Raw genomic sequence first — 22342 nt, 5'->3', positions numbered from 1 at the left:
ATACTTACTGGAGGAAATACCAGGGTCCATTTGGAAAAATGGGCTTCAGTCTATTTTATTAGTAGGAAGGGGGGAGGGGTCCTGCAAGCAAGAACAATCCAAGTAGGGAAATTATTGTTATAAAGGCTTGGAGGTGCATATTTGAGGAACTGCAAATAGTTTGGAATGATTGGCTCAAAGTGGGGGAGGAGTGGTCTTCAGTGTCTCCATCTGTAAAAGGAGGCTCTTTCTATGCCTACAATTTATGACTTCTAGTACTAGGAAAGTAAAAAAAATACCTGATTTTGATCAAGATGAGTAGGCTGGCAAAGCATATGATAATAAATGTGTTCACTTTCTCTTGAAACTGAAAGTATATTTGACTGATTTATTCAACCATCAAAGGTTTATTAAGTAACTTTTACACATCAGGTCACATGCTGGATGGTAGGGACCCAGAAATTCATAAGACACTGTAATTTGATAGAATTAAACAACAACAACTGTCCAGTGTCTTATACACTTGCTATTGAGCATATTTCACTTGTTAAAAGTCCTCATTCTGAACAGTATTAATTTCAGAAAAGTAGTGACTGTTGAGAGCAAAGGAAATTTCCAGCACATAATAGGCAATATAAGTGAACACTTAGCACTTCTTAAGTATCAAGCACTGTTCTAAGCACTTTATGTAAAGCAAGTATTCTCGAGGGAAGTACCACTACTTCTTTTAACGGAAATACACTCTTTTTGACAGTGGTCTTTCTGCATATTTATTTTACCAGCGACTAATCATTTTACAGTACCACAAAGATAACAAAGACCTCTCCAGAGACCTGGAGAAGTGGAGGTGTGGCCATTGAGATGAGATTTGAGGGTTGTGGGAGTCGAAGTTTCTGCAAAACGAAGTTTTCACATTGCCAAAGGAATTTTTAACAGGCTGAAACATCCCTGGCTCCCCAAGCTTATGGCTGTCGCAGTAAGCTCAAGGGTCCGTTGAAGCTCCATCCACTTATTGCAGCTGATGAATAGCAGCATCTTCCTTAAGATAGGCTTGCAACAATGCCTGTATCAGGCCAATCCAAGTGTGGTTTAAAAGAGAGATAAATAATACTAAAAACCAGAGAGTAAGCACCTGTACAATTTATCATTTCGCCCTTCTGAGGTCAACAGACATCTGTACCATGTTTCCTAAAGTAGCCAGCAGAGGTAAGATGATGGTTTCTGTTTTGAACATTTGAAAGAACTTCCATTTGTCTTTACAGACTTCCTCACGCATTCAGCGGAGGACCTGAAAAACATCCATGCCAAAGGCCATGCTACTACATTCTATGAGCCAGAGATGAACAAGACCTCTCTTGATACCTCTTGATTTGTAGGAACTCACTTTAATAGTTTTGAAAACTCCAGTGCTCCATCTGCCTTGTACATTTCTACTTTTTCTCACAGACTATACTGAGACAAGTGTATACAGGATCGCAGTTGGGACATCGAGTATTCCAGAGGACCAATCTCCTGATGTTTCAGTCTACTTCTTCATGTGATATCCCAAGTATTTTTTCCTAGAGGAGAAAAAAGAGAAAGATTCTTAAAATTGCAGGTTTCAGTCATGTTGAAGTGAAAACATGTGCCTGTTAAATCTGCTCTCTTACCCCAGGCACGACCCAAGGCATGGAGCCAATGTTAGGACTGGGGGAGGGTTTGGAAAGGTGACAGGCATCCTTGGTATGCCTGCAAGGAAAACATCAGCTGAGAGCTTATGTTACACATCCGGAGTGAACAGCTGGCTCTTTTCCTGAGGATGGGAAAAGACTTTAATGCTGTATTTAAAATTCATAGGAGTAGGCACTGACAAGGTTGATGGCTGGAGCTTGCAAGCATCTCTCCTTTCACAGTCCTGTAGAAGGGGTGAGATTGTAGGACTGCAGGGTAAAGTAAGAACGATGCTCCACAGGAAGGAAAAGGGGCCAAGTAAAGTTCATGGTAGCTTCTTTAGCACGTTTTGTTGGTGGAGTTGCTGTTCATCCATTTGATTGCTTCATTTTTCCACAACTATTGATATATACAATATATCAGTGATATATACAATGGGAACCAAAAAGAGACATATAATTCATGATCCTGCCTCACAGATTTGCAGTTCAATTGGGAAGATTAGATAAACTTATGCAGCATGGAATAGAGATAGGAACCCTGTGCTTCTGGAAAGCAGTGCATAGGAATAGCTTCCCCTCCTTCCACACCACTACCAGGACACCCCAGAGAGCCACCAAGATACTTGGCCAATGGAACTCACCGGGGGCTTCCACCCAGTGGCTTTTTTTCTTTCCTATCAAGGTATACTGAGCACAGGCCCCAATCCTCATCTCTCAGACGTTTACAGTTTATATCTACTCAAATATTATTTTATTAGAATCCTTTTAATTTTTTTAACCCTTTTTTCTGTCACTTTGGAAAAATTAGTCCTTTCATTCTTTTTCTTCCTGTCCTAATTTCCAGTTATATGTTCCAAATTAAACCTATGACCAAGAGTTAAGATTAGGATTTATAATGGCCTGGAAAAGGAAAGTAATAAATTTTTAATTGAAACTACAGATGATAAAGGACTAGTGCCATCAAACTCTAAAGCCTTTAAATGCCCTTTATTATTTCTACTGCAGAATTCATCTATTTTCTCTAATTGAAAGTGCTTTTCTCTGTAGCACCTGCAACCAAATTAATAAGTAAACAAAAATATTTGTATTCATTTTTCTTTCCTCTTTTTATTTGGTTACTAGAATGAGAGCCATTATTTTTTAATTAGAGAAGTTATGAATTTACAAAACAATCACGGTAAAATACAGGATTCCTGTATACCACCCCACCACCAACACCTTGCATTGGTGTGGAACATTTGTTACTAATGACGATAGTACTTATTAAAAATAATTGTACTATTTTTTTCTTAAAGATTTATTTATTTATTTCTCTCCCCTTCCCCCCCACCCACCCTGGTTGTCTGTTCTCTGTGTCTATTTGCTGTGTTGTCTTCTTTGTCGGCTTCTGTTGTTGTCAGCGTCACGGAAATCTGTGTTTCTTTTTGTTGCATCATCTTATTGTGTCAGCTCTCCGTGTAGGCAGTGCCATTCCTGGGCAGGCTGCACTTTATTTCGCGCAGGGCGGCTCTCCTTACGGGGCACCCTCCTTGAGCGTGGGGCTCCCCTACGTCGGGGGCACCCCTGCGTGGCAGGGCTCCTTGCACGCATCAGCACTGAGTGTGGGCCAGCTACACACGGCTCAAGGAGGCCCGGGGTTTGAACCTGGGACCTCCCATGTGGTAGGCGGATGCCCTAACCACTGGGCCAAGTTTGCATCCCTGTACTATTTTTTTTAACAGTAGCTACTTTTGTTAAAATGTATGAAAGATTATTAGAGTAGTTCTATTATCTATTATTTACCACCTTGTATTCAAATCATATATTTGTTAAAATTCATGAAAGAATATTCTTATACTTGTACTATGAACTATAGTCCATCATCTACAATAGGGTTCACTGTGTTGTACAGTCCTAGGTTTTATCTTTTATTTTTATTCTAGTAATATATACATCCTAAAGTTTTCTCTTTTGAGCACAATCACCTATACAGTTCAGTGCTGTTGATTAGACTCACAATAATGTGCTACTATCAACACAGTCCAATTCCAAACCTTTACCATCAGCCTAAATAGAAATTCTGTACAAGTTAAGCATCAGTTCCCCATTCTCTAACCCCAGTCTATATCCTAATAACCTATATTCTAGATCCTAACCTTTTAAGATTGTCTATTATAATTAGTTCATAACAGTGTAATCATACAATATTTGTCCTTTTCTGTCTTGCTTATTTCTCTCAACATAATGTTCTCAAGTTTCATCCATGCTGTCACATGCATCAGGACTTACTCCTTTTTATGATTAAATAATATTCCATCATATGTATATACCACATCTTGTTTATCCATTCATCTGTTGATGACACTTGGGTTGCTTCCATCTTTTGGCAGTTATGAATAATGCTGCTATAAACACCAGTGTTAAAATATCTGTTTGGTCCCCTCCTTTCACTTCTTCTGGGTATATACCTAGTAGTGGGATTGCCAGATTATATGGTAATTCTATACTTAGTTTCCTGAAGAATTGTCTTCCATAGCACCTGTACCATTTTACATCCCCACCAGCAATGAATGGGTGTTCCTAGTTCTCTACATCCTCTCCAACACTTGTAGTTTTTTTTTTCATACTACCATTCTAGTAGGTATGAAATGATATCTCATGGTTTTGATTTACGTTTCCCTAATAGCTAATGATGTTATGCATCTTTTCATGTGCTTTTTAGCATTTGTATTTCTTCTTTGGAGACATGTTTATTCAAGTCTTTTGCTCATTTTTTAATTGGGTTGTCTTTTTATTGTTGAGTTGTAGGATTTCTTTATATATTCTGGACATTAAACACTTACTGGATATGTGGTTTCAAAATATTTTCTCCCATTGAGTAGGCTGTCTTTTCAATTTTGTGACAAAGTCCTTTGATGCATAGAAGTTTTTAATTTTGGGAAGCAGATGTGACTCAAGTGATTGGGCTCTGTATACTATAAAGAAGGACTCAGGTTCCATCCCTGGGGTCTCCTGGTAAAGGCATGTCCATGTGGCGAAACAGTGCCCGTGCGGTGAGCCAGTGCCTGCGCAGCGAGCCAGTGCCCATGCGGTGAGCCACACAGCAAGATGATGCTACAAAAAGAGATGCTACCAAAAGAGAGATGAAGAGTCAAGGTAAGATGCAACAGAAACCAGGAACTGAGGTGGTGCAAGTGACAGGGAACCTCTCTCCAGGATTGAATCCCAGTGAATCCTAGAGGAGAAGACAAAAAAGAAACAGACACAGAAGCTCACACAACAAATGGACAGACAGCAAAAATAGGGTGGGGGTGGGGGGAGTTTTTAATTTTGAGGAAGTCTTATTTATCTATTTTTTGTTTGTTTGTTTCATTGCTTGTGCTTCAGGTGTAAAGTCTAAGACCTTGAGGATGCTTCCTCCATTTTCTCTAGGAGTCCTGTTTCTTATAGTTAGGTCTTTGACTCATTTTTTGTTCATAGTGTGAGATAGGGATCCTCTTTCATTCTTTTGCATATAGATATCCAATTCTCCCAGCATCTTTTGTTGAAGAGACTATTCTTTCCCAGTTGTGGACCTGGCTAAATCCATGTCAACAATCTGTTGGCCTTAGATTTGAGGGTTTATTTCTGAACTCTCAATTTGATTCCATTGGTCAGTATATCTATCTTTGTGGCAGTACTGTGCTTTTTGACCACTTTAGCTTTGTAGTATGCTTTAAAAATCAGGAAGTGTTTGTCTTCTACCTTCTCTCATCTTTTTTCAAGATGTATTTGGCTATTCTGGGCCCTTTACCCTTACAAATAAATGTGATAATTGGTTCATCCATTTTTGCAAAGTAGGCTGTTGGCATTTTTGGGGGGATTGAGTTGAATCTGTAAATCAATTAGACTAGAATTGACATCTTAACTATATTTAGTCTTCCAATCCATGAACACAGACTGTCCATTTATTTAGATCTTCTTTGTTTCTTTTAGCAATGTTTTGTGGTTTTCTGTGTATGAGTCCTTTATATCCTTTGATAAATTTATTTCTAGATATTTGATTCTTGTATTTGCTATTGTAAGTGGAATTTTTCTCTTGATTTCCTCCTCAGATTGTTCATTACTAGTGTATAAAACTACTGATTTTTGCATATTGATCTTGTATCCTGCCACTTTGCTGAACTCATTCATTAGCTCTAGTAGTCTTAGGTTTTTCAGGAATTTCTATATATAGAATCATGTCATCTACAAATAGTGAAAGTTTTACTTCTCCTTTTTCAATGTGAATGCCTTTTATTTATTTTACTTGCCTAACTGGTCTGGCTAGAACTTCTAGCACAGTGTTGAATAATGGTGGTGGCCATGGATATCCTTCTCTTGTTCCAGATCTCAAAGGGAAAACTTTCAGTCTTTTACTATTGAGTACAAAGTTAGCTGTGAGTTTTTCATATGTACCCTTTATCATGTTGAGGACTTTCCTTCTTTTCCCCATTTTTCAAACTGTTTTTATCAAGAAAGGATGCTGGATTTTGTTATCTGCCTTTTCTGCATCGGTCAAGATGATTATGTGTTTCCTCCCCTGCATTTTGTTAATGTGGTATATTACATTAATTGATTTTTTAATGTTGAATCATCCTTGCATACCTGGGATAAAACTCACTTGATCATGGTGTATAATTCTTTTAATGTGCTGCTGGATTCAATATTCAAGTGTTTTGTTGAGCAATTTTTGCATCTATATTCGTAAGGGAAATTGGGTTGGAATTTTGTTTCCTTGTATCTTTATCTGGCTTTGGTATTAGGGTAATGTTGGCATCATAGAATTTGTTGGGTAACTTTCCCTCCTTTTCAATTTTTTTGGAAGAATTTGAGCAGATTGGTATTAATTCTTCTTGGAATAATAGGTAGAATTCACCTGTGAAACCATTTGGTCCTTGGCTTTTCTTTGTTGGGAGGTGATGAATGATTTAGTCTCTTTACCTGTAATTGGACTGTTGGGATCTTCTTTTTCTTCTAGAATCAGTGTAGCTTGTTCATGTGTTTTGGGAATTTGTCCATTTAATCTAAGTTGTCTAAATTGTTGGCATACAGGTTGTTCATAGTATCCTCTTAGGATCCTTTTTATTTCTGTGGAGTCAGGAGTGATGTCTCTCCTCTCATTTCTGATTTTATTTGCATCTTTTCTCCTTTTTTTCTTTATCAGTCTAGCTAAGTACGGATTTGTCAATTTTATCTCAAAGAACCAACTTTTGGTTTTGTTAGTCCTCTATATTGTTATTGAAATTCTCAATTTCATTTATTTTTGCTCTAATATTTATTTCCTTCTGCTTACTTTGGGATTAGTTTGCTGTGGTTTATTTTTTGTTTGTTTGTTTGTTTGTTTGTTTTTTAGTTCCTCCAGGAGTGCAGTTCAGTCTTTGATTTTAGGTCTTTCTTATTTTTTAATGTTATGTGTTTAGGGCTATAAATTTCCCTCCCAGCACTGCCTTTGCTCTATCTCATATTTTTTTTTTTAAGAAATTTATCATTTTTTTTTAAAGGATTTATTTATTTATTCCCCCTTCCCCTCCTCCTGCCCTGCTGTTTTTGTTGTCTGTGTTGTCTTCTCTTCTTGTTTTCTCTTCTCTAGGAATCACCAGGATTCCATCCTGGGGACCTCTGATATGGAGAGAGGTTCCCTGTCAATTGCATCACATCAGTTCCTGGTTTCTGTTGTGCTTCACCTTGACTCTCCCTGTGTCTCTCTCTTGATGCATCATCATCTTGCTATGTGACTCATTTGCACAGGCACTGGCCACTTGTGCTCACCACACGTGCATTTGTGCTCCCCTCATGGGCACTGGCTCGCCACGCTGGCACGCTTTCTCTTCTTCTTTTCCACCAGGAGGCCCCAGGGATTGATCCCAGGTCCACCCATGCAGTAGGCGGAAGCTCTAATCCTTTAAGCCACGTCTGCTTCCCCCATAAGTTTTGATATGTGGTGTTCTTGGTTTCAGTTGTCTGAAGATACTTACTGATTTCTCTTGCAGTTTCTTCATTGGCCCACTGATTGTTTAAGAGTGTGTTGTTTAACTTCCATATATTTGTGAATTTTCCAGTTCTCTGCCTTTTATTGATTGCCAGCTTCATTCCCTTATGGTTACAGAAAGTGCTTTCTATAATTTCAGTCTTTTAAAATTTATCAAGACTTGTTTTGTGAACCAGTATGTTGTCTCTCCTAGAGAAAGATCCATGCATATTTGAGAAGAATGTATATCCTGCTGTTTTGGGGTGCAGTGTTCTGTATCTGTTACATGTAGTTCATTGATCATATTATTCAATTTCTCTGTCTCCTTATTGACCCTCTGTCTAGGCTTTCTATGTTTTAATAAAGTGGTAGATTGAATTCTCCAACTATTATTGTAGAGGTGTCTATTTCTCCTTTCAGTTTTTCCAATGTTTGCCTCATGTATTTTGGGGCACTGTAGTTAGGTGCTTACATATTTATGAATGCTATTTCTTCTTGGTGGATCGTCCCTTTTTTTAAATATATAGTGTCCTTCTTTGTCTCTTAGAACAGTTTTGCTGTTAAAGTTTGTCTCATATTAGTATAGCTACCCAACTCTTTTTCGGCTTTTTTGCATGGAATATCCTTTTACAACTTTTCATTTTCAACCTATTTTTGTCTTTGGGTCTAACGTGATTTTCTTGTAAACAGCATACAATTGTATCATACTTTTTTATCCATTATGCAAACTGTTGTTTTTTTTTAATTGGGGAGTTTACTCATTTTGGCATTCAATGTTACTACTGTAAAGGCAGTACTTACGTCAACCATTTTATCCTTTGGTTTTTATATGTCCTATCTTTTTTTTTTCTGTCTTACCTTTTAATTACCCTTTTAGTTACCCCTACTGATAATCTTCATTTCTTCATTGTACTCTGAGCCACTCTCTCCTGTTTTCTCCATTCAGCCTGCAAAACTCCATTTAGTATTTTCCCTTGGACAGGTCTCTTGTTGATTAACTCTCTCAGTTTCTGTTTATCTGTGAATATTTTAAACTCTCCCTCATTTTTTAAAGGTCAGTTTTGCTGGATAAAGTATTTTTGGTTGGCAGTTTTTCTCTTTCAGTACTTGTTTTAGTTATGGTTAGCCTAATGTGTCAGCTTGGCCAGGCAATGGTGCCCAGGTGTTCGGTTAAGCAGGCACTGGGCTACTGGTACTGCAAGGACATTTCCTGGACTTAAACCATCAGTGAGTTGACTGCATCTATGGCTGAGTATATCCATAACCAACTGAGGAGACTGCCTTCAGCAATGAGAGACATCTCATCCATCAGTTGAAGGCCTTAAAAGGAGAAGTGATTTCAGCATTGAGAGAGAATTCCCATCTCTACTTCAGACAGCCAGTTTCTCCTGGGGAACTCATCAAAGACCTTCATTGATGTTCTTGGCTTGCAGCCTGCCCTATGGGATTTGGACTCATGCATCCCCATGGTTGCATGAGACAATTCTATAAAATCTTATCATATTTACAGATATTTCCTATTGGTTCTGTTTCCGTGGAGAACTTGGACAATACTGCTAGCTGAGCTGCTGGAATGCAATATCCCAGAAATGGGTTAGCCTTTACAATGGTGATTTATTAACTTACAAGTTTACAGCTTGAGGCTGTGAAAATGTCCAATCAAGGCTTCATCAGGTGATACATTTCTCCCTGAAGACTGGCTGTCAGCGATCCTGAACTCCTCAGTCATATGGCAAGGAACATGGCAACAATTGCTGGTTTCCCTTCTCTTCTAGGTTTCGTTATTTCACCTTCTGACGCCTCTGTCTTTCTCTTTGCTCCTGTGGCTGACTCTGTGTGTGTCTCTCTCTATTCATCCCATTTACAAAGGACTCCAGTAAGAGGATTAATACCACTCTGAGTCTTGCCCTACAAAGTAATCTACTGAAAAGTCCCACCTACAATAGGTTCATACCCATAGGAGTGGATTATCTCTAAGGATATGATTTTTCTGGAGTTCATAAAAGCCTCAAGGTACCACAGTACCTTATATGTATCATACCACTGCATTCTCACCTCTGTGGTTCTGATGAGAAATTGGCACCTAGTCTTATTGAAGATCCCTTGTATCTGACAAATCACTTTTTTCTTGCTGTTTTCAGGATCCTCTCTTTTTGCATTTGACATTCTGATTAGTGTTTGTCTTGGAGTAGGTCTATTAGGATTTATTCTGTTTGGAGTATGCTGCACTTTTTTGAAATGTAAATTTATGTCTTTCATAAGAGTTGAGAAATTTTCAGCCATTATTCCCTCAAATATTCTTACTGCCCTTTTTCCCTTCCCTTTTCCTTCTGGGACACCTATGGCAAGTATGGTTGTTAACTTCATGCTGTCATTCAAATTCGTGAGACTGTAATTAATTTTTTCCATTCTTTTCTCTATCTGTTGTGCTGTCTGTAAGATTAAGATTATCCTGTATTCCAGTTTGCTGCTCAAATCTGTTGTTGTATGCCTCTAGTGTATTTTTAATTTCCTCTATTGTGCTTTTCATCCCCATAATTTGTTATGCTTCTTTTTATCATTTCAAATTCTTCCTTATGCTCACATACGCTTCCTTATGCTGCCTGTTGGTTCTGTTTCCCTTTATTTTCTTATAGCCTTATATTCTTCATTTGAATTGATTTAATAGATTTGTTTGAACATCTTTGATTAGTCCCAAATTCTGTGTGTCCTCTGAAGTTTTAATTTTTTATCTTGAGTGCACCATACCTTCCTGTTTTTTAGTATGGCTTGTAATTTTTTGCTGATGTCTAGGCATTTGAATATCTCAGTGAGCTTACTCTGAAGGTCGGTTATTTTCTCTTGACTAGGGTTTTACTATTGATTGACTTTGTGTTAGGGCACTTTTTTTAATGCTTGGTTCAACTTGTTCTAGACTTTTAGAATACCCTGTGTTTAACCGATTAGATTTTTTTTAGCTCCTCTTTATCTGCTTCTTGCCTTGGGTGTCTGGTACAATTATTAAGATTTCACTTTCTGTGCAATTGTTTTACCTCCAGGGGAAAGTGTCTTTTCCTCTGTTCTATATCTTAATCTCTTCTGTTGTTTTGTTTTGGTTTTGCCTCTATAGATTTAATACTCCTTTTTGGTCTCTAGCTGCTTTTGCCTGGAAGGCAAAATTCTGGGAGGAGTGTCACCCCTGGCAGAACTTTCCCAGTCAGTTATTTTTTTTTATCTTTATTTCAAATTCAATAAAATATATAAAATAGCAGAAAAAGGCAGCTCACAGGTTATGGGAGCATTACTCCTAAAAAGTTCTGTCCAGGTACTTTTGTCTGATCTAATTCCAACTACTAATTCAGTTGTTCCTCTAGTGTTCAGAAAAATACACAGATGAACATAGATTAGTTTAATGACAGAGTCAAGGTCTCCTTATTAATGAAAAAATTGAAGAGAAAAACTGCTTAATCATGTTCATATCTCACAAAACCAAACCCCAAATATCTTTTTTTACCTTTGGCATTAATATAGTACTAACTTTGCAACGTTGTTATTAACTATAGTCTATAAATTACGTTAGTTATATTTTCCCCACGTATCACCACATTCTTAACACTCTGTATAGAAGAACATTTCTGTATTTATATTAACCACAGTCCTGATCTACTGCCCAAATCATTGTTATACATTCCTTATATTATCCTACAGCTGTCCTCCAACTAAGATTAATCTCCCCAGACTACTTGTTTCAGCCACAATCACATCCATAAATCAACAGTTACATTCATTTTAATGTGTTGCTATTAAGTCCAACCATTTTCATATATTTACATTTGACCTTATCAAGCAGTCTCCATACATCCAGCATCATCTCCCCCTTCTTATCCCACATTCCATCTTGCACCAACCTACACTTCATAGTCCAACTCTGTAAGTCTTCTCATTGTATTTACTTCATACAATAGTCATCCTTTTGTGTCTGGCTTATTTCACTCAACATAATAGCCTCAAGTGTCTACCATGTTGTCATGTGCTTCCCAATTGATTTTTTCTTACAGCTGATTAATATTCCATCATATGAATATTCCATATCTTATTTATCCATTCATTGATTGACAGACACAAAGGTTGTTTCCATCTTTTAGCAATTGTGAATAATGCCTTTATGAACATTGGTGTGCAAATATCTGTTCACATCCTTGCTTTCATTTCTTCTGAATATATTTCTAGTAGCAGGATTACTGAATCATATGGAAATTCTATATTTGGTTTCCTAAGGAATTGCCAAATTGTCTTCCACAGATGCTGTACCATTTTATACTCCTACCAACAGTGAAGGAGTGTTCCTATTCACATCCTCTCCAGCACTTGTAGTTTTGTTTTTTTAATAATGGCTATTCTGTATGGTATGAGATGATATCTAATTGTAGTTTTTGAGCTGCATTTCCATAATAGCTAGTGATGTTGAACATATTTTCGTATGTTTTTTGGCAATTTGTATTTCCTCTTCAGAAAAATGTCTTCAGTTCTTTTGCCTATATTTTAATTGGGTTGCTGGTTGTTTTGTCATTAAGTTGTATAATCTCTTTATGTAACATGGAGATCAATCCCTTATCAGATATATGGTTTCCAAAGGTATTTTCCCATTGAGTTAGCTGTCTTTTCACCTTCTTACAAAATTGTTTGAAATACAAAACTGTTTAATTTGGAGATAGTCCCATTTATATATTTTTTGTTGTTGTTGCTCTTGCTTTGGGTGTAAGGTCCAATAAACTACCACCAACCACAGATCTTGAAGATAGATTCCTACATTTTCATTCTAGAGTTTTATGGTTCTAGTTTTTATATTTAGGTCTTTGATCCATTTTGAATTAATTTTTGTATAAGGTGTGCGTTAAGTGTTCTTTTTCTTTCTTTTAGATATGGAAATCCAGTTTTCCAAGTTTTCCAGTTTTCCAATTCAACACCATTTGTTGAATAGGTTGTTCGGACCCAGTTGAGTGGGTTTGACAGCCTTGCCAAAAATCACATGACCAGAGATGTGAGGGTCTATTTCCAAATTCTCAATTCGATTCCATTGGTCAAGCTATCTTTAGGCCAGTACCATGCTATTTTTCTATTACAGCTAGATAATATGCTTTAAAGTCTGGAAGTCAGAGTCCTCCATCTTCATTCATTTTAGAGATAGTTTTGGCTATTTGGGCACTCTTACACTTACAGATAAATTTGATAAATGGCTTTTCCAAATCTATAAGGAAGGATTTTGGAATTTTTAATCAGGATCGTGTTTTATCTGTAGAACACTTTGTATAGAAGTGACATCTTTTTTTTTTTAAAGATTTATTTTATTTCTCTCCCCTCCCCCCCTTCCCCCCTGCCCTGTTGTCCACTCTCATGTCTATTTGCTGTGTGTTCCTCTGTGTCTGTTTGCATTCTCAGTGGCACTGGGAATCTGTGTCTTTTTTTTTTTTTTTTTAAGATTTATTTATTCCTCTCCCCTTTCCCCCTGTTGTCTGCTGTGTCCATTTGCTGTGTGTTCTTCTGCGTCTGCTGGCATTATCCTGTGCACTGGGAAACTGTGTCTCTTTTTTGTTGCATCATCTTGCTGCATCAGCTCTCCATGTATATGGCACACTCTTGGGCGGGCTGTGATTTTTTTCATGCAGGGTGGCTCTCCTTGCGGGGCACACTCCTTGCATATGGAGAACCCCTACATGGGGACACCCTGTGTGGCATGGCACTCCTCGTGTGTGGCAGCAGCACTGTGCGTGGGCCAGCTCACCACATGGGTCAGGAGGCCCTGGGGATCAAACTTTGGACCCTCCATATGGTAGATGGATGTGCTATCAATTGAGCCACGTCTGCTTCCCTCTGTGTCTCTTTTTGTTGCGTCATCTTGCTGCATCAGCTCTCCGTGTGTGCGGCACCACTCCTGGACAGGCTGTGCTTTTTTCGTGTGGGGCAGCTCTCCCTGTGGGACGCACTCCTTGTGCATGTGGCTCCCCTACATGGGGAACACCCCTGCACGGCATGGCACTCCTTGTGTGCGGCAGCACTGTGTGTGGGCCAGCTCACCACATGGGCCAGGGGGTGGACGCTCTTATCAGTTGAGCCACATCTGCTTCCCAGAATTGGCATCTTAATGATACTTAGTCTTCCAACCCATGAACACAGAATATCCTTCCATTTATTTAGATCATCTTTGTTTCTTTTAGCAATGTTTTATAGTTTTCTGAATATAGGTACTTTATGTCATTGTTTAAATTTACTCCCAAATATTTTATTCTTTTAGTCACTATTGTAAAGGAATTTTTTCTGACTTCCTCCTCAGATTTCTCATTAATAGTGCATAAAAAGGCTATTGATTTTTGCATATTAATTTTGTAGCCTTCCACTTTGCTGAAATCATTTATAAGTTCTAATAGTTTTGGTGTGGATTTTTAAAGTATAGGATCATATTATCACTGAATAACAAAAGTTTTACTTCTTCCTTTCCTATTTGGGTGCCTTTTATTTATCTTCTTGTCTTATTGCTCTAGGTAGAACATCTAACACCATATTGAATAACAGTGGAGAGAGGGCTCCAGGTTAAGGCTTCAGCATCAAACTCTAACATCAAAACTCCAACATCAAAAACCCTCAACTCTGTTCTTTGTCATGCCTTTATCTTTGAGTTCCCACCCACCAAGGGGTGGGAACTCAATGCCCTAATGATGTGACCCAATCAAAGCCCTAATCATAACTTAATCAGGCCCAGGTATAGATCAGATTACAAACATAATCCAGTATTTATTTCTGGAATTCATAACCATATCAAACTGCTACAATTGTGATAAATAATTTTTTAAATGTGTTTTTGGATTTGGTTAGCAAGTATTTTGTTGAGGATTTCTGCATCTATAGTCATTAAAGAAATTGATCTATAATTTTCTTTCTTAACAATATTTTTATTTGGCTTTGGTATTTAGGGTGATCTTAGCTTCCTAGAATGAGTTTAGTAGTGTTCCTTCCTGTTCAATTTTTTTGAAGAGTTTGAGAAACACCGGTGTTAGATATACTTTAAATGATTGGTAGGTTCACTTATGAAGCCATCTGGTCCTGGGCTTTTTATTTTGGGGAGGTTTTTTATGACTTTTTCAATTACTTTACTCATGATTGGTTTGTTGAGGTCAGTGTGGTTTGTTCATGTGTTTACAGAAATTTGTCCATTTCATCAACGATATCTGGTTTGTTTGCATACAGTTGTTCCTAGCATCATCTTATGATCTCTTTTACTTCTGCTGGTTAGTGGTAACATCCCCTTTCTCATTTCTGATTTTATTTATTTACATCGTCTCTCTTTTTTTTCTTTGTCAGTATAGCTAAGTGTTGTTGCTTTTGTTGATCTTGCACAACCAACTTTTGGTTTTCTTGATGTTCTCTATTGTCTTTTTGTTGTTAATTTCATCTATTCCTGCTCTAATCTTTATTCTTTTTGCTTGCTTGGGGATTGGTTTGCTGTTCTTTTTATGGTTCCTCCCGGCATGCAGTTAGGTCATGATTTTAGCTCTTTCTTCTTTTGTAATATAAGCATTGAAGGCTATAAATTTCCCTCTTAGCACTGCCTTTGCTAGTGTTCCATAAGTTTTGATATGTTGTGTTCTCATTTTCATTTGTCTTTAGGTATTTACTGATTTCATTTGCATTTTTCTGGCCCACTGATTATTTAGGAGTAAATTGTTTAATCTCCATATATTTGTGAATTTTCCCTTTTTCTGTTTGTTATTAACTTCCAACTTTATTCCATTATGATCAGAGAAAGTGATTTGTACAATTTCAATCTTTTTAAGTTTATTAAGATCTGACTTAAATCGCAGCATTTGATCTATCTTGGAGAAAGATCCATGAGCACTTAAGAAGAATGTGTATCTTACTCTTTTGGGTTATAATGCCTTATAAAGGTCTATTAGGTCTAATTCATATATCATGCTATTCAAGCTCTCAGTTTCCTTATTTATCCAATGTCAAGATGTTAAAGTGCTGAGAGTGATTGTAGAGCTGTCTATTTCTCCCTTCAGTTTTGTCATGTATTTTAGGTCATCTATGTTAAGTTCATAAATATTTATTATTGTTATTTCTTCTTGGTGAAATGTCCCTTTTATTAATATATAGTAATCTTCTCCATCTCTTTTAACAGTTTTGCATTTAAAGTCCATTTTATATGATATTAGTATAGCAACACCCACTCTTATTTTATTGCTATTAGCATGAAATATCTTTTTCCAGCTTTTCACTTCTAGCCTGACTGAGGCTTGTGTCTAAGGTGAGAGTCTTATAGACAACAAATAGATGGCTCATGTTTTTAATCCTTCTCTCAGTCTGTTATCTTTTTATTTATTTATTTTTATGGGGTCCTGGAGAGTAAACCCAGCACCTCATACATGGGCAGTAGGAGCTCAACCAATGAGCTACTTCTCTTCCCCAGTGAGAGTTGGTTTTGTGTTTGTTTTTAGGAGGTACTGGAGATCAAACCCAGGACCTCATACATGAGAAGCAGGTGCTCAACCACTTGAGCTACATCTGCTCCCCGTGTCTGTGTCTTTTAATTGGGGAGTTCAATCCATTAACATTCAGTGTTATGGGAAGCGGACTTGGCCCAGTGGATAGGGTGTCTGTCTACCACATGGGAGGTCCGCGGTTCAAACCCCGGGCCTCCTTGACCCATGTGGAGGTGGCCCACATGCAGTGCTGATGCGCACAATGAGTGCCATGCCACGCAGGGGTGTCCCCGCGTAGGGGAGCCCCATGCACAAGAAGTGTGCCCCATAAGGAGAGCCACCCAGCACGAAGAAAGTTCAGCCTGTCCAGGAATGGCGCCGCAAACACGAAGAGCTGACACACAAGATGACGCAATAAAAAGAAACACAGATTCCCGTGATAAATAAAAATAAATAAATCTTTTAAAAAAACACACAAAACATTCAGTTTTACTACTATAAAGGTGTTACTTCATACATTTTATCCTTTGGCTTTCTGGTTTCATATCTTACTATTGTGTGTCTTTTAACCCTTTCAGTTTCTCTTACTTATGTTTTTCATTTCTACACTATTCTCCAGGGCTCTTGTCCTTGTCTTTTCCTTTCAGACTTTAACACACTTTAATATCTCTTGTAGATTTGGTTTCGTGGTAACATACTCTCTTGGTTTTTGTTTGTAAAGACTTTAAACTTGCCTTCATTTCTGAAGGATAATTTTGTCAAATAAAGCATTGTTGGCTGGCAGTTTTTCTTTCAGTACCTTAAATATATTGTACCACAGCCTTCTTGCTGCCATGGTTTCTGATGAGAGATCAGCACTTAGTCTTATTGAGGCTCCTTTGTAAGTAATACATTGCTTTTCTCCTGGTGCCCTCAAAATCCTCTTTTATCTTTGACCTTTGACATTCTGAATAGTAGATATCTCAGAGTAGGTCTATTCAGATTCATTCTTTTTGGGGTACATTGTCCTTCTTGAATATTGATATTCATGTCTTTCATAAGGGAAACTTTTCAGTCAGTATTTCCTCAGATATTCTTTCTACCCCTTTTCCCATCTCTTCTCATTCTGGGACACCTATAACATGTATGTTTGTGTGTTTATGTTGTCATTCAATTCCCTGAGACCCTGGTCAGTTTTTTTGCATTCTTTTCTATTTTCTTATCTTTTCAAGTTCAATTGTTTCAAGTTCAATTGCCTTTGAATTCACTTATTCTAACATTTCAAATCTTCTATTATATGCCTCTAATGTATTTTTAATCTCATCCATTATGTCTTTCATTCCCATAAGCTCTGCTACTTTTTTTTTTTTGCTGGCTTTCAAATTTTTCTTTATGCTCACTTAGTGTCATCTTAATATCCTTTATCTCCTTAATCATATTTTCTTTCATCTCCTTAAATTGATTAAAGTGTTTTCTGTGAACACCATTTATTAGTTGTCTTAAATCCTGAGTCTTATCTAGATACTTGGTTTGTTCCTTTGGGTGGGCCATATCTTTCTGTTTCTTAGTATGGGTTATCTTTTTTTTTGATACCTAGGCATCTATATGTTGGTGATTTTTCTCTGTTGATCAATTTCTCACTTGCCTAATAGTTTTATTTCACAGCTCTTCTTTGATTTTCAGTTTAATTTTTTCTAGAACTTTAATATTGCCTTATTTAAGTAGTCAAAACCAGGACAGGGACCTGGTCAACATTGCCTGGGAAAGAATCAGGAGAGGCCTGGTCTGCCTTCCTTCATTTTCCCAGCTGGCCAGCAAATGGCACTTGTCAGCAAACCCTTCCATGGAGATGAATCCTTCATTTTCCACTAGGCTTGAATCAGTGAATTATGGTAGTTACGTTTGCTGAAGAGAAACCACACTTAGTCCTCTGCTGCATCCTCCCTCTTCCCAGGAAGGGATTTGTCCTTTTCCCTCTCTGTTGGCTGCTTAGCCTCAGATTTTTCCCCTTGGGGATGGGGGATGGTCAGCATTCCCAGCTTTGGGGTATCAACTCACAGCTTTCCCTTTGTTCTCTTTGTCTCTCCATCCCCAGTCCCTCCTAGATACCTGTGACACTCTCATGGTCTGCAGGGTTCCCTAAAGCAGCTCTCTTGCCAATTTCTGCACCTTCTCCTCTATTTTGCAAGAGAGCTGTACTGTCTGAACTACTCTAATACCATCTCCCAAGTCAGTCTTTCCCAGCCCAAACTGGGCCAGGGCCATGAAGTGGAAGCAGACCAACTCCAAAGTACCCTGGGGAGGGGATCAGGGAGAATACAAAAAGCCTCTTTGATGGTTCCCCAAAGTATGCTTTTCTGGCCTGTCCTGCAGATGTTGCTCTAATCAAAAGCCATGACCAGTGTTGTTCTTAAGGAAAGTGATTTTTATGTCCCTTTCTGTCACCAGCAAATTAGTTAGAGACTGGACCCCATGCGGTTCTCCACAAGCATGGGGGATGGGTGCCAGCAGCCGCCATGAGGAGAGAGCTACTCACTGTTCTTTACCATAGTTTATCATTCTCTTTCTCCCTCACTTCCCTGGATGCTGTACAGTGTTTTTCTGGCTTCCAGAGCTTCAGAACAGTTGTTTCAGGTAGTTCTGCCTATAGCTGTTTTGGTGTAAGGACTGAGTTCTGGAGCTCCCTACTCTGCCATCTTACCTGGAAGTCTGTTGGAACCATTATTTTTATAACAAATTTATTGAACTATAATTAACATACATCTGTCATTTTAAAGTGTACAGTTCAGTTATTTTTAACAGAGTTGTGCAAGGATCATCTCTGTCTGATTTTAGAACATTTTCATGACCCCAAAAAGAAACCCCATACCCATTAGCAGTCACTCCCAATTTCCCCCACTCCCAGCCCCTGGCAACTACTAATCTACTTTTGGGTTTATGGATTCACCTATTCTGGACATAACATATAAATGAAATAATACAATACATGACCCTTCATGTATGGCTTCTTCTAGTTAGCAAAATGTTTTCAAGATTCATCTATGTTGTAGGATGTATCATGTCTTTTTTATGGTTGAATATTCCATTGTATGGATATACGACATTTTACGTATCCATTCATCAGCTGATGGATTTTTTTTTTGGCTATTGTGAATAATTCTGCTATGAAAATTCATGCACAAGTTTTTATGCAGATATATATTTTCAATTTCTTTGAGTTTATGCCTAGTAGTGAATTTGTTGGGTTATATGTTAACTCTATGTTTAATATTTTGAGAAAATGCCAAATTGTTTTTCAAAGTGGCTACATCATTTTACAATTCCACCAGCAATGTATGAGTTTCCAGTTTCTCTAGTCCTCTCCAGCACTTGTCTGTCTTTTATTTTGACAACCCTAGTGGTGTTAGGTAGTATCTTATTGTGATTTTGGTTTGCACTTCCCTAATGACTAATGAAGTTGAGCACCTTTTACTATGCTTTTTGACCATCTATGTATCTTCTTTAGAGAAATGTCTGTTCAAATCCTTGGCCCATTTCTTAATTGCATTATTTGTCTTTTTATTGTTGAGTTGTAAGAATTCATTATATATTCTGGATATAAGTCTCTTATCAGATATGTGATATGCAAGTATTTTCTCCCATTCTATGGGTTGACTTTCACTTTCTTGATAGTTTCCTTTGAAACACAAAAGTTTTCCATTTTGATGAAGTCCAATTTATCAGTTTTTTCTTTTGTTGCTTGTGCCCTTGGTATAGAATTATTATGTATTTTATATAATATTTATGGCATTTTAGCTATATTGATGGGTTAAATGGACTTTTTAGAGCTATCCTGTGAACCTAGTTGAAACTTATAATCTCTCTGGGAAAATATAACAGGACCAGCCATGGTTTTAAAATGAACATTTGAAACATACCCAATTGGAAATTTGATGATTTCCTTCATATAATTATCATGCAAAAACGAAGTGCTGTAGAAGATCAGAGGCTGGTGAGTGCCTTGAGCTGGAGTAGTCATCAAAGGTCTTGGGGCAAAGGAGAGATTCAAGGGAAACCTGGATTGAACTAAAGTAATGTTGTGGAATCTATTCTTCTCTTAGAATGAGTTAAGGCAGCTTGAATTTAGAATACTTAAGAACCTTAGTTGTTCATATCACCTACTTAATTGTGATGATATCAGGTGCCAAAGTGGAAAACACAAAGGAACAGAAGACTAGGTAAGCTCAGTGGTCAGCCATCAAATACCACGGCACACCTTCAGTCCCTTAGGCAAGATCATCTGCACTTTGCTTCTTTAGCCAAGGCACCATGCCTGTTTGCAGGCCCTAGGGTCACCCTGGGCATGCCGAGTCAACTCAAATCTCCTGCTAAGCCCTGGACCAATCCAGAGGATGGAGGACCAAGGATAATGTGGGGAAAGGCCTGTCCTTCTAGGAATAGCTTGAACAGACAGTGCCTTAGGACTAGTGAGATTTAAACCTGTGGGCTACAGCATTTTCCTTAAGGTTTTAAGATCTCAAGGAAAGTAGATGAAGGATAGGGGAGGGAGTGAGGCTAAGGCATGGAGGTACAAATATCTGCTTTGCCCATACTAGATAATTAAAAATAGGTGAACTTTTAACTGTTTGCTTTTTAGCTTGTATCAAAATATCCCTGTCAAAATGGCCAGTTCAAGTAGCAATACCAAAATGTCATGAACCCTGAATCTCTGCAGAAGGATTACTACCCCCACACACCCTGTCAGCCTCTGAGAGCATGAGGAAGGAGCTGTTTGCCTTTCCTTGTCTCACTGCCAGACTTCTGTAGCCTGCAAAAGTTGTAAAACCAGAGATTATATCTGTCTAAACATTTTATATATCAGCATCTCCTCATTTCCTGTTACATCTGATCAACCCCTCTTCTTGCTTCCCACCCTGACACATAACCTACATATTCTTTGGGAGCTCAGTAAATATTTATTAATGATGAAGATAATCACTACAAAGATGTTCCCATCAATGGAATATATCTCTTGCCACTCAAGTATCCTAATCCCATGAGAATCGCTTCATAGATGTGTTCCCTTCACTTGAGAGAGAGAGAGAGGAAGGAAAGAGAGAGAGAGGAAGAGAGGGAGGAAGGGGAGGTAGGAGGGGAAGGGAGGGGAGGGAATTTCCATCCTTTTTCCACTGAGTTCTGGGAAATTAATTTTTAAATAGGATACACTTACCCATCCACCATGCTGCTGGACCCAGGGCGAGAAGTTTTCTTTCAGGTACTTGGTTCCAAAGCCCAGCACCCTGTTCATGGGGTGGTTGTCGATGGCAGTGAGCTTGGCAGCGACATCTATTGCAAGGGCAGCCTTAAAGCCCTGAGCTTTGACCTCTGATTCTCCCCTGGTGTCCACACCACTTAGGAACTGGTCTGTGATGGTCTTGAAAACAGAGTACGACAGTCCATCCTGGAAACTGTTCATCAAATCTTTGTCTTTCTTCAACTGTGTATGAGAGGATAAGCATTCAGTGTAGCAGCTGGGCCCAGTGAGGCAGATGGAAGGCCATAGTCTAACTCAATAGTGGATCACTAAAGGACCCAGTGGAAGGTCCTGCATTCTAGTCTCAGCCATGGCACCAGGCCCTGCAGAACTGACCCGGCATGTACCTGCCCTGTGAGTACATTTCATTAGGACAAATAAGTGCTAAAATTGAACAGCCTATTCATTCAACAATCAACGGATATTTCCTGAGCCCTTAGGATAGGCAGGTGCTATGTTCAGCAGAGGGGATATAATAACGATTAAGCCTGGGGCCCTGACTCTCAGGGCTCACAGTCCACTGACAATTGCAATACAGTAGTAAGTGCTTTGCAAGAAGTAATATAATAGGCAGAAGCAAGAGACTGGAAATCGGACAGTCGTGGCTCAATCTCTAGATCTTACTAACTGCAATCTTAGGACCTTAGTTGTTCAGATCATCTACTTAATTCACCTTTTCAGCCTTTTTTGCCATTTCTAACCTGGGATAATGATAGTGTCTCTATTATAGAGTAACTGAGTAAAATACTTAGCATAATGCTAGACTTGGGCAAGTTGTTCTCTAAGTGTTAGTTGTTTTTCAGGATGCTGTGGGAACAAAGAGGGTCAGGGAAAACTCCCTGAAGTGCATATATTCAGTTATTTATAAACTCCAAATCCCTTGATCTCTTTCCCATTATCCTACATATGGTCGGTTGAATTAGGTACCCTAACATAGTCTTATTTGTGGTTTGCATTCCTCTGGGTGTGAAGCCATTTGTAAACAGGACCTTTTGGAGATGCTGTTTTTAGTTAT

General features: G+C 38.2%; 1 protein-coding gene across 4 annotated transcripts in view; it reads right to left on the bottom strand.

Annotated features, from left to right (window-relative positions):
* Nucleotides 1-735: 735 nt before the first annotated feature.
* Nucleotides 736-22342, bottom strand: part of BCL2L14 (BCL2 like 14) — a 57810-nt gene continuing 36203 nt past the window's right edge. For 3 of the 4 annotated variants that reach the window (XM_058282805.1, XM_071210172.1, XM_071210171.1), the window contains 2 exons: nucleotides 21244-21510; nucleotides 19957-20059 (listed from right to left, as the gene is read on the bottom strand). In XM_058282805.1, the coding sequence (XP_058138788.1) occupies nucleotides 19988-20059; nucleotides 21244-21510 (339 nt within the window). In that variant the 3' untranslated portion in view covers nucleotides 19957-19987. Of the gene's footprint in view, nucleotides 1539-19956; nucleotides 20060-21243; nucleotides 21511-22342 lie in introns of those variants that run through there. The other variant, XM_071210173.1, reaches the window with a different exon arrangement.

Source organism: Dasypus novemcinctus, chromosome 20 (genome assembly GCF_030445035.2).
Source record: "Dasypus novemcinctus isolate mDasNov1 chromosome 20, mDasNov1.1.hap2, whole genome shotgun sequence".
NCBI classification, from domain to species: domain Eukaryota; kingdom Metazoa; phylum Chordata; class Mammalia; order Cingulata; family Dasypodidae; genus Dasypus; species Dasypus novemcinctus.
This window is presented reverse-complemented; position numbering and strand designations above follow the sequence as displayed.